The sequence below is a fragment of the Oncorhynchus nerka genome, unplaced genomic scaffold, assembly GCF_034236695.1.
Source record: "Oncorhynchus nerka isolate Pitt River unplaced genomic scaffold, Oner_Uvic_2.0 unplaced_scaffold_1368, whole genome shotgun sequence".
Lineage (NCBI taxonomy): Eukaryota > Metazoa > Chordata > Actinopteri > Salmoniformes > Salmonidae > Oncorhynchus > Oncorhynchus nerka.
Genome location: NW_027039982.1, coordinates 32,501 through 45,000, shown reverse-complemented (window position 1 = coordinate 45,000; position 12,500 = coordinate 32,501). Strand labels below are relative to the sequence as shown.

At 48.2% G+C, this 12,500-nt stretch overlaps 1 protein-coding gene across 1 annotated transcript in view; it reads left to right on the top strand.

The window, feature by feature from the left end:
- Positions 1–12,500, top strand: part of LOC135568869 (huntingtin-like) — a 38,856-nt gene that overhangs the window by 6,265 nt on the left and 20,091 nt on the right. The window contains exons 6-13 of the mRNA XM_065015649.1: positions 713–811; positions 2,866–3,050; positions 5,674–5,800; positions 7,431–7,534; positions 8,667–8,821; positions 9,257–9,396; positions 11,581–11,663; positions 12,326–12,456. Coding sequence (XP_064871721.1) covers positions 713–811; positions 2,866–3,050; positions 5,674–5,800; positions 7,431–7,534; positions 8,667–8,821; positions 9,257–9,396; positions 11,581–11,663; positions 12,326–12,456 — 1,024 coding nt within the window. The remainder of the gene's footprint in view (positions 1–712; positions 812–2,865; positions 3,051–5,673; positions 5,801–7,430; positions 7,535–8,666; positions 8,822–9,256; positions 9,397–11,580; positions 11,664–12,325; positions 12,457–12,500) is intronic.

The following is a 12,500-nucleotide window of genomic DNA, read 5'->3' as shown; positions in this document are numbered from 1 at the left end:
TCCCTTTACCTCTCCCTCCCTTTACCTCCCTCTGTCTCTCTCTCTCTCCTCTACCTCTCTCTCATCCCTCTCTCTCTCTCTCTCTCTCTCTCCTCTACTTCTCTCTCCTTCTCTCTCCCTCTCTCTCCTCCCTCCCTCTCCCCCTCCTCCCTCTCTCCCCCCCCCCCTTTCTCTCCTCTCCCCTTTACCTCTCCCTCCCTTTACCTCCCTCTGTCTCTCTCTCTCTCTCTCCTCTCTCTCTCATCCCCCTCTCTCTCATCCCTCTCTCTCTCCCTCTCTCTCTCTCTCTCCTCTCTACTTCTCTCTCCTCTACTTCTCTCTCATCCCTCTCTCCCCTCTTCTCTCTCCCTTTCTCTCCTCTCCCCCTTTCTCTCCTCTCCCCCTTTCTCTCCTCCCCCTCCTTTCTCTCCTCTCCCTCCCTTTCTCTCCTCTCCCTCCCTTTACCTCTCCCCCCCTTTACCTCTCCCTCCCTTTACCTCCCTCTGTCTCTCTCTCTCCTCTACCTCTCTCTCTCCTCCCTCTCTCTCCTCTCCCTCCCTTTCCTTCTCTCTCTTTCCTCTCTTTACCTCTCTCTCTCCTCTCCCTCACTTTGCCTCTCTCTGTCCTCCCTCTCTCTCCTCTCCTTTCTCTCTCTCCCTTTCTCTCCTTTCCCTCCCTCTCTCTCCCTCTCTCTCTCCTCTCCTCTCTCCCCCCTACCTCCTCTCCTCTCCAGTGGCAGTAGGTCCAGGTGACCATCTCTTACATCCAGGGAAGAAGAGAACCACCGGGTCAGACGGTGATTCAGACCAGGTCCATTCTCCAAACACTGACAGTAAGCGATATAGTTGTTGTTGTGTTGCCATTATCTCATCATTTTAGTCCGTCACTCTCAGTGAGTTAGATCATGCTTCATCACTGTTAAATCTTCTGACTAGAGGCTACTAATACAGTCTGTTAGCTTGCTGTGTTTTAATGTGCATTAGATGTGTTAAGTGTTATCTCTAATGTGTTATCTCTAATGTGTTATCTCTAATGTGTTATCTCTAATGTGTTATCTCTAATGTGTTATCTCTAATGTGTTATCTCTAATGTGTTATCTCTAATGTGTTATCTCTAACGTGTTATCTCTAATGTGTTATCTCTAATGTGTTATCTCTAACGTGTTATCTCTAATGTGTTATCTCTAATGTGTTATCTCTAATGTGTTATCTATAATGTGTTATCTATAATGTGTTATCTCTAACGTGTTATCTCTAACGTGTTATCTCTAATGTGTTATCTCTAATGTGTTATCTATAATGTGTTATCTATAATGTGTTATCTCTAACGTGTTATCTCTAATGTGTTATCTCTAATGTGTTATCTATAATGTGTTATCTATAATGTGTTATCTATAATGTGTTATCTCTAATGTGTTATCTCTAACGTGTTATCTCTAATGTGTTATCTATAATGTGTTATCTATAATGTGTTATCTATAATGTGTTATCTCTGTGTTATCTATAATGTGTTATCTCTGTGTTATCTATAATGTGTTATCTCTGTGTTATCTCTGTGTTATCTATAATGTGTTATCTCTGTTATCTATAATGTTTTATCTCTGTGTTATCTCTGTGTTATCTATAATGTGTTATCTCTGTTATCTATAATGTTTTATCTCTGTGTTATCTCTGTGTTATCTATAATGTGTTATCTCTGTTATCTCTGTTATCTATAATGTGTTATCTCTGTGTTATCTCTGTTATCTATAATGTGTTATCTCTAACGTGTTATCTCTAACGTGGTATCTATAATGTGTTATCTCTGTGTTATCTCTGTTATCTATAATGTGTTATCTCTAACGTGTTATCTCTTTGTTATCTATAATGTGTTCTCTGTGTTATCTCTGTGTTATCTATAATGTGTTATCTCTGTGTTATCTATAATGTGTTATCTCTGTGTTATCTATAATGTGTTATCTCTGTGTTATCTATAATGTGTTATCTCTCTGTTATCTATAATGTGTTATCTCTGTGTTATCTATAATGTGTTATCTCTGTGTTATCTATAATGTGTTATCTCTGTGTTATCTATAATGTGTTATCTCTGTGTTATCTATAATGTGTTATCTCTGTGTTATCTATAATGTGTTATCTCTGTGTTATCTCTGTGTTATCTATAATGTGTTATCTCTGTGTTATCTATAATGTGTTATCTCTGTGTTATCTCTGTGTTATCTATAATGTGTTATCTCTGTTATCTATAATGTGTTATCTCTGTGTTATCTCTGTGTTATCTATAATGTGTTATCTATAATGTTTTATCTCTCTGTTATCTATAATGTGTTATCTCTGTTATCTATAATGTGTTATCTCTGTTATCTATAATGTGTTATCTATAATGTGTTATCTCTGTTATCTATAATGTGTTATCTCTGTGTTATCTCTGTTATCTATAATGTGTTATCTCTGTGTTATCTCTGTGTTATCTATAATGTGTTATCTATAATGTGTTATCTCTGTGTTATCTCTGTGTTATCTATAATGTGTTATCTCTGTTATCTATAATGTGTTATCTCTGTGTTATCTCTGTGTTATCTCTGTGTTATCTATAATGTGTTATCTATAATGTGTTATCTCTGTGTTATCTATAATGTGTTATCTATAATGTGTTATCTCTGTGTTATCTCTGTGTTATCTATAATGTGTTATCTATAATGTGTTATCTCTGTGTTATCTATAATGTGTTATCTCTGTGTTATCTCTGTTATCTATAATGTGTTATCTCTGTGTTATCTCTGTGTTATCTCTGTGTTATCTCTGTGTTATCTCTGTGTTATCTATAATGTGTTATCTCTGTTATCTATAATGTTTTATCTCTGTGTTATATCTAATGTGTGTGTTCCAGACGTGTGTGAGCGACGGTCGTGTGAGATCATGGCTGAGCTGGTGGAAGGTCTCCAGAGCGTTCTGTCTCTGGGTCACCATAGAAACAGCGGAATCCCAGCCTTCCTCACGCCGATGCTCCGAAACATCATCATCAGTCTGTCCAGACTACCGCTGGTCAACAGCTACACTAGAGTCCCCCCCCTGGTCAGTCACTGGTCAACAGCTACACTAGAGTCCCCCCCCTGGTCAGTCACTGGTCAACAGCTACACTAGAGTCCCCCCCCTGGTCAGTCACTGGTCAACAGCTACACTAGAGGTCCCCCCCCTGGTCAGTCACTGGTCAACAGCTACACTAGAGTCCCCCCCCCTGGTCAGTCACTGGTCAACAGCTACACTAGAGTCCCCCCCCTGGTCAGTCACTGGTCAACAGCTACACTGGAGTCCCCCTGGTCAGTCACTGGTCAACAGCTACACTAGAGTCCCCCCTGGTCAGTCACTGGTCAACAGCTACACTAGAGTCCCCCTGGTCAGTCACTGGTCACCAGCTACACTAGAGGTCCCCCTGGTCAGTCACTGGTCAACAGCTACACTAGAGTCCCCCTGGTCAGTCACTGGTCAACAGCTACACTAGAGGTCCCCCTGGTCAGTCACTGGTCAACAGCTACACTAGAGTCCCCCTGGTCAGTCACTGGTCACCAGCTACACTAGAGGTCCCCCTGGTCAGTCACTGGTCAACAGCTACACTAGAGTCCCCCTGGTCAGTGACTGGTCAACAGCTACACTAGAGTCCCCCTGGTCAGTCACTGGTCAACAGCTACACTAGAGTCCCCCCTGGTCAGTCACTGGTCAACAGCTACACTAGAGTCCCCCCTGGTCAGTCACTGGTCAACAGCTACACTAGAGTCCCCCTGGTCAGTCACTGGTCAACAGCTACACTAGAGTCCCCCTGGTCAGTCACTGGTCACCAGCTACACTAGAGTCCCCCTGGTCAGTCACTGGTCAACAGCTACACTAGAGTCCCCCCTGGTCAGTCACTGGTCAACAGCTACACTAGAGTCCCCCCTGGTCAGTCACTGGTCAACAGCTACACTAGAGTCCCCCTGGTCAGTCACTGGTCACCAGCTACACTAGAGTCCCCCTGGTCAGTCACTGGTCAACAGCTACACTAGAGTCCCCCTGGTCAGTCACTGGTCAACAGCTACACTAGAGTCCCCCTGGTCAGTCACTGGTCAACAGCTACACTAGAGTCCCCCTGGTCAGTCACTGGTCAACAGCTACACTAGAGTCCCCCCTGGTCAGTCACTGGTCAACAGCTACACTAGGGTCCCCCCTGGTCAGTCACTGGTCAACAGCTACACTAGAGTCCCGTCCCCCCGGTCAGTCACTGGTCAACAGCTACACTAGAGTCCCCCTGGTCAGTCACTGGTCAACAGCTACACTAGAGTCCCCCTGGTCAGTCACTGGTCAACAGCTACACTAGAGGTCCCCCTGGTCAGTCACTGGTCAACAGCTACACTAGAGTCCCCCTGGTCAGTCACTGGTCAACAGCTACACTAGAGTCCCCCCCCCTGGTCAGTCACTGGTCACCAGCTACACTAGAGTCCCCCCCCTGGCTGGTCCCCTGTAACGTGTCTGTGTGTAACCTCTAGGTGAGGAAGCTGGGCTGGTCCCCTGTAACCTCTAGGTGTGGAAGCTGGGCTGGTTCCCTGTAGGTGAGGAAGCTGGGCTGGTCCCCTGTAACCTCTAGGTGAGGAAGCTGGGCTGGTCCCCTGTAACCTCTAGGTGAGGAAGCTGGGCTGGTCCCCTGTAACCTCTAGGTGAGGAAGCTGGGCTGGTCCCCTGTAACCTCTAGGTGAGGAAGCTGGGCTGGTCCCCTGTAACCTCTAGGTGAGGAAGCTGGGCTGGTCCCCTGTAACCTCTAGGTGAGGAAGCTGGGCTGGTCCACTGTAACCTCTAGGTGAGGAAGCTGGGCTGGTCCCCTGTAACCTCTAGGTGAGGAAGCTGGGCTGGTCCCCTGTAACGTGTCTGTCTGTAACCTCTAGGTGTGGAAGCTGGGCTGGTCCCCTGTAACCTCTAGGTGTGGAAGCTGGGCTGGTCCCCTGTAACCTCTAGGTGAGGAAGCTGGGCTGGTCCCCTGTAACCTCTAGGTGTGGAAGCTGGGCTGGTCCCCTGTAACCTCTAGGTGAGGAAGCTGGGCTGGTCCCCTGTAACCCCTAGGTGAGGAAGCTGGGCTGGTCCCCTGTAACCTCTAGGTGAGGACGCTGGGCTGGTCCCCTGTAACCTCTAGGTGAGGAAGCTGGGCTTGTCCCCTGTAACCTCTAGGTGTGGAAGCTGGGCTGGTCCCCTGTAACCTCTAGGTGTGGAAGCTGGGCTGGTCCCCTATAACCTCTAGGTGAGGAAGCTGGGCTGGTCCACTGTAACCTCTAGGTGTGGAAGCTGGGCTGGTCCACTGTAACCTCTAGGTGAGGAAGCTGGGCTGGTCCCCTGTAACCTCTAGGTGTGGAAGCTGGGCTGGTCCACTGTAACCTCTAGGTGAGGAAGCTGGGCTGGTCCACTGTAACCTCTAGGTGAGGAAGCTGGGCAGGTCCACTGTAACCTCTAGGTGTGGAAGCTGGGCTGGTCCCCTGTAACCTCTAGGTGAGGAAGCTGGGCTGGTCCCCTGTAACCTCTAGGTGAGGAAGCTGGGCTGGTCCCCTGTAACCTCTAGGTGAGGAAGCTGGGCTGGTCCACTGTAACCTCTAGGTGAGGAAGCTGGGCTGGTCCCCTGTAACCTCTAGGTGAGGAAGCTGGGCTGGTCCCCTGTAACGTGTCTGTCTGTAACCTCTAGGTGTGGAAGCTGGGCTGGTCCCCTCGGCCGGGAGGAGAGTTCGGCACCACCCTTCCTGAGATCCCTGTAGAGTTCCTGCAGGAGAAGGACGTGTTCAGGGAGTTCCTCTATCGCATCAACACACTGGGTGAGAGGTCCAAGTTTTCATAACCTGCTATGTCATTGTTATAGAGGTCTATTCCACATACTGTTAGACTGATCCTTGAGGTTATAACCTGCTATGTCATTGTTATAGAGGTCTATTCCACATACTGTTAGACTGATCCTTGAGGTTATAACCTGCTATGTCATTGTTATAGAGGTCTATTCCACATAGACTGTTAGACTGATCCTTGAGGTGTTTATAACCTGCTATGTCATTGTTATAGAGGTCTATTCCACATAGACTGTTAGACTGATCCTTTAGGTTATAACCTGCTATGTCATTGTTATAGAGGTCTATTCCACATAGACTGTTAGACTGATCCTTTAGGGGGTTATAACCTGCTATGTCATTGTTATAGAGGTCTATTCCACATCTACAGTCGACTGTTAGACTGATCCTTTAGGTGGTTATAACCTGCTATGTCATTGTTATAGAGGTCTATTCCACATAGACTGTTAGACTGATCTTTTAAGTGCTTATAACCTGCTATGTCATTGTTATAGAGGTCTATTCCACATAGACTGTTAGACTGATCCTTGAGGTTATAACCTGCTATGTCATTGTTATAGAGGTCTATTCCACATAGACTGTTAGACTGATCCTTTAGGTGTTTATAACCTGCTATGTCATTGTTATAGAGGCCTATTCCACATCGACTGTTAGACTGATCCTTTAGGTTATAACCTGCTATGTCATTGTTATAGAGGTCTATTCCACATCTACAGTCGACTGTTAGACTGATCTATTAGGTGTTTATAACCTGCTATGTCATTGTTATAGAGGTCTATTCCACATCGACTGTTAGACTGATCCTTTAGGTGCTTATAACCTGCTATGTCATTGTTATAGAGGTCTATTCCACATCGACTGTTAGACTGATCCTTGAGGTGTTTATAACCTGCTATGTCATTGTTATAGAGGCCTATTCCACATCTACAGTCGACTGTTAGACTGATCCTTGAGGTGTTTATAACCTGCTATGTCATTGTTATAGAGGTCTATTCCACATAGACTGTTAGACTGATCCTTGAGGTTATAACCTGCTATGTCATTGTTATATAGGTCTATTCCACATAGACTGTTAGACTGATCCTTTAGGTTATAACCTGCTATGTCATTGTTATAGAGGTCTATTCCACATAGACTGTTAGACTGATCCTTTAGGTTATAACCTGCTATGTCATTGTTATAGAGGCCTATTCCACATAGACTGTTAGACTGATCCTTTAGGTTATAACCTGCTATGTCATTGTTATAGAGGCCTATTCCACATAGACTGTTAGACTGATCCTTTAGGTTATAACCTGCTATGTCATTGTTATAGAGGCCTATTCCACATCTACAGTCGACTGTTAGACTGATCCTTGAGGTGTTTATAACCTGCTATGTCATTGTTATAGAGGTCTATTCCACATAGACTGTTAGACTGATCCTTGAGGTTATAACCTGCTATGTCATTGTTATAGAGGTCTATTCCACATAGACTGTTAGACTGATCCTTTAGGTGGTTATAACCTGCTATGTCATTGTTATAGAGGCCTATTCCACATAGACTGTTAGACTGATCCTTTAGGTGTTACTAACCTGTAGTTTGAACATGTGTGGTATTCAGGCTGGAGCAGTAGGACCCAGTTTGAAGAGACCTGGGCCACACTGCTGGGAGTTCTGGTCACTCAACCCATCTCTATGGACCAGGAGGAGGAGAGGGAACAGGAGGTGCACACACACACACACACACACACCACACCACACCACACACACACCTCTCTTTCTGTCTCTCTCTTTCTCTCTCTCTTTGTCTCTCTCTGTCTCTCTCTCTCTCTTTCTCTCTCTCTTTCTCTCTCTCTCTCTCTGTCTCATTGTCTCTCTCTCTCTGTCTCTCTCTCTCTCTGTCTCTCTCTCATTTCAATTCAAGGGGTTTTATTGACATGGGAAACATATGTTAACATCGCCAAAATAATCGCTTACCTTTGATGATCTTCGGATGTTTGCACTCACGAGACTCCCAGTTACACCATTTGGTTGGCGCGTTTTGTTCAGTCATCCACAGGCTCGTGCAGGTCACGACGGGGCAGACGACAATTCCAAATAGTATCCGTAAAGTTCGTAGAAACATGTCAAACGTTTTTTTATAATCAATCCTCAGGTTGTTTTTACAATAAATGATCGATAATATTTCAACCGGACGGTAGCCTTTTCAATAGAAGAGAGAAAGAAAAGGTCTCGCTCCCGGCGTTGCGCACAAATCTGAGGACATCTGGCTATCCACTGACACGATGTGATCATTCTCGCTCATTTTTTCAGAATAAAAAGCCTGAAACTATGTCTAAAGACTGTTCACACCTTGTGGAAGGGAAAGGAATCTGGTTGATATCCCTTAAAATGGAGGATAGGCTTGCAATGGAACAGAGTAGTTTCAGAAAAACAGCACTTCCTGGATGGATTTTCCTCAGGTTTTCGCCTGCAATATCAGTTCTGTTATACTCACAGACAATATTTTTGACAGTTTTGGAAACTTTAGAGTGTTTTCTATCCTAATCTGCCAATTATATGCATATTCTAGTTTCTGGGCCTGAGAAATAGGCAGTTTACTTTGGGCATGTTTTTCATCCAAACATCAAAATACTGCCCCCTAGCCTAAAGAGGTTTTGTTGGATTTACAATGGTTTTTGTCTCTCTGTCGCTCGTTTTTTCTCTGTCTCTCTCTCTCTGTCTCTCTCGTTTTCTCTCTGTCTCTCTCGTTTTCTCTCTGTCTCTCTCTGTCTCTCTTTCTCTCTCTCTCTCTCGTTTTCTCTCTCTCGTTTTCTCTGTCTCTCTCTGTCTCTCTGTCTCTGTGTGTGTTGAACAGGAGGACTTGGAGCGTACCCAGTTGAACGTGTTAGCGGTCCAGGCCATCACCTCTCTGGTTCTGAGTTCCATGACTGTCCCTACTGCCGGAAACCCTACTGTCTCCTGTCTGGAACAACAGCCGAGAAACAAGACCCTTAAAGTCCTGGACACACGGTACACACACACACACTGGTCTCTGGGCTCTGGTCTCTGGGCTCTGGTCTCTGGGTTCTGGGCTCTGGTCTCTGGGTTCTGGTCTCTGGGTTCTGGACTCTGGGTTCTGGTCTCTGGGTTCTGGACTCTGGGTTCTGGACTCTGGTCTCTGGGTTCTGGTCTCTGGGTTCTGGGCTCTGGGCTCTGGGTTCTGGACTCTGGGCTCTGGTCTCTGGGTTCTGGGTACTGGTCTCTGGGTTCTGGGCTCTGTCTGTAAATCTGACCCAATTATCAGGCTACCCCCTTATACACACCCACACCAAGCAACAAAAGCCTGAAATACCACAGACTTCAGATTGTGTCACTTTGTAGAATGGCTTTTCCTCTCATACTACATTCATACTGACAGGAGAACTAGTTATTCCTGACATTGCGGTGGTCTTGTCTTCCCGTCAGGTTTGGCAGGAAGTTGTCAGTGATCAGAGGAGCCGTGGAGAGAGAGATCCAGGCCATGGTGTCGAAGAGAGACAACGTACACACACACCACCCCTACCACACCTGGGACCCTGTCCCCTCCCTGTCTGCTGTCTCACCAGGTAACACACCTGGGACCCTGTCCCCTCCCTGTCTGACCAGGTAACACACCTGGTACCCTGTCCCTCCCTGTCTGACCAGGTAACACACCTGGTACCCTGTCCCTCCCTGTCTCACCAGGTAACACACCTGGGACCCTGTCCCCTCCCTGTCTGCTGTTTCACCAGGTAACACACCTGGGACCCTGTCCCCTCCCTGTCTGCTGTTTCACCAGGTAACACACCTGGTACCCTGTCTCACCAGGTAACACACCTGGGACCCTGTTCCCTCCCTGTCTGCTGTCTCACCAGGTAACACACCTGGGACCCTGTCCCCTCCCTGTCTGACCAGGTAACACACCTGGTACCCTGTCCCCTCCCTGTCTCACCAGGTAACACACCTGGGACCCTGTCCCCTCCCTGTCTGCTGTCTCACCAGGTAACACACCTGGTACCCTGTCCCCTCCCTGTCTCACCAGGTAACACACCTGGGACCCTGTTCCCTCCCTGTCTGCTGTCTCACCAGGTAACACACCTGGGACCCTGTCCCCTCCCTGTCTGACCAGGTAACACACCTGGTACCCTGTCCCCTCCCTGTCTCACCAGGTAACACACCTGGGACCCTGTCCCCTCCCTGTCTGCTGTCTCACCAGGTAACACACCTGGGACCCTGTCCCCTCCCTGTCTGCTGTCTCACCAGGTAACACACCTGGTACCCTGTCCCCTCCCTGTCTCACCAGGTAACACACCTGGGACCCTGTCCCCTCCCTGTCTGCTGTCTCACCAGGTAACACACCTGGGACCCTGTCCCCTCCCTGTCTGCTGTCTCACCAGGTAACACACCTGGTACCCTGTCCCCTCCCTGTCTGACCAGGTAACACACCTGGGACCCTATCCCCTCCCTGTCTGACCAGGTAACACACCTGGGACCCTGTCCCCTCCCTGTCTGCTGTTTCACCAGGTAACACACCTGGGACCCTGTCCCCTCCCTGTCTGCTGTCTGACCAGGTAACACACCTGGTACCCTGTCCCCTCCCCGTCTGCTGTTTCACCAGGTAACACACCTGGGACCCTGTCCCCTCCCTGTCTGACCAGGTAACACACCTGGTACCCTGTCCCCTCCCTGTCTGACCAGGTAACACACCTGCGACCCTATCCCCTCCCTGTCTGCTGTTTCACCAGGTAACACACCTGGGACCCTGTCCCCTCCCTGTCTGCTGTCTGACCAGGTAACACACCTGGTACCCTGTCCCCTCCCTGTCTGACCAGGTAACACACCTGGGACCCTGTCCCCTCCCTGTCTGACCAGGTAACACACCTGGTACCCTGTCCCCTCCCTGTCTGACCAGGTAACACACCTGGGACCCTGTCCCCTCCCTGTCTGCTGTCTGACCAGGTAACACACCTGGGACCCTGTCCCCTCCCTGTCTGCTGTCTGACCAGGTAACACACCTGGTACCCTGTCCCCTCCCCGTCTGCTGTTTCACCAGGTAACACACCTGGGACCCTGTCCCCTCCCTGTCTCACCAGGTAACACACCTGGGACCCTGTCCCCTCCCTGTCTCACCAGGTAACACACCTGGGACCATGTCCCCTCCCTGTCTGCTGTCTCACCAGGTAACACACCTGGTACCCTGTCCCCTCCCTGTTTGCTGTCTCATCAGGTAATACACCTGGTACCCTGTCCCCTCCCTGTCTGCTGTTTCACCAGGTAACACACCTGGGACCCTGTCCCCTCCCTGTCTGATGTCTGACCAGGTAACACACCTGGTACCCTGTCCCCTCCCTGTCTGCTGTCTGACCAGGTAACACACCTGGTACCCTGTCCCCTCCCTGTCTCACCAGGTAACACACATGGTACCCTGTCCCCTCCCTGTCTCATCAGGTAACACACTTGGTACCCTGTCCCCTCCCTGTCTCACCAGGTAACACACTTGGTACCCTGTCCCCTCCCTGTCTCACCAGGTAACACATTTGGTCCCCTGTCCCCTCCCTGTCTCACCAGGTAACACACCTGGTACCCTGTCCCCTCCCTGTCTGCTGTCTCACCAGGTAACACACCTGGTCCCCTCCCTGTCTCACCAGGTAGACCTAGTTGTTTCTAGTAGTGTCATCCAGGGGTCAGATCCATTCAGCTGTGCAGGGTTCAGAGGTCCTCATGGGTCCTAGTAATTGATGAACCGTGTGTTTCTCTGTGTGTCTCAGCAGGTACACTGATCAGCCATGAGAAACTCCTGCTGCAAATCAACACAGAGAGAGAGATGGGCAACATGGACTACAAACTGGGACAGGTAGGATAGAGAGAGAGATGGGAAACATGGACTACAAACTGGGACAGGTAGGATAGAGAGAGAGATGGGAAACATGGACTACAAACTGGGACAGGTAGGATGGAGGGAGAGATGGACTACAAACTGGGACAGGTAGGATGGAGAGAGAGATGGACTACAAACTGGGACAGGTAGGATAGAGGGATGGAAGGAGAGAGAGATGGGCTACAAACTGGGACAGGTAGGATGGAGGGATGGAAGGAGAGAGAGATGGGCAGAGGAAAGGGGAAGATAGAACAAATGGCTAGTTGTGTCCTTCTCTTGCAGATATTTTCATTCTCTCTCTTTAATTCCTCTCCTTTATTGTCTCTCTCTCTCTCTCTAAATCCTCTCCTTTATTGTCTCTCTCTCTCTCTCTCTCTCTCTAAATCCTCTCCTTTATTCTCTCTCTAAATCCTCTCCTTTATTGTCTCTCTCTCTCTCTAAATCCTCCTTTATTCTCTCTCTCTCTTTATTCTCTCTCTCCTTTATTGTCTCTCTCTCTCTCTCTCTCTCTCTCTCTCTAAATCCTCTCCTTTATTCTCTCTCTCTAAATCCTCTCCTTTATTCTCTCTCTAAATTCTCTCCTTTATTCTCTCTCTCTCTCTCTCTAATTCCTCTCCTTTATTCTCTCTCTCCATCAGGTGTCCATCCATTCTGTGTGGCTGGGGAACAACATTACCCCTCTGAGAGAGGAAGAGTGGGGTGAGGATGAGGAAGATGAGACTGATACTCCGGCCCCCGCCTCTCTTCCTACCTCTCCTATCAACTCCAGGTAAGACACACACACACACACACACACACCTGTCTCTGTCTCTC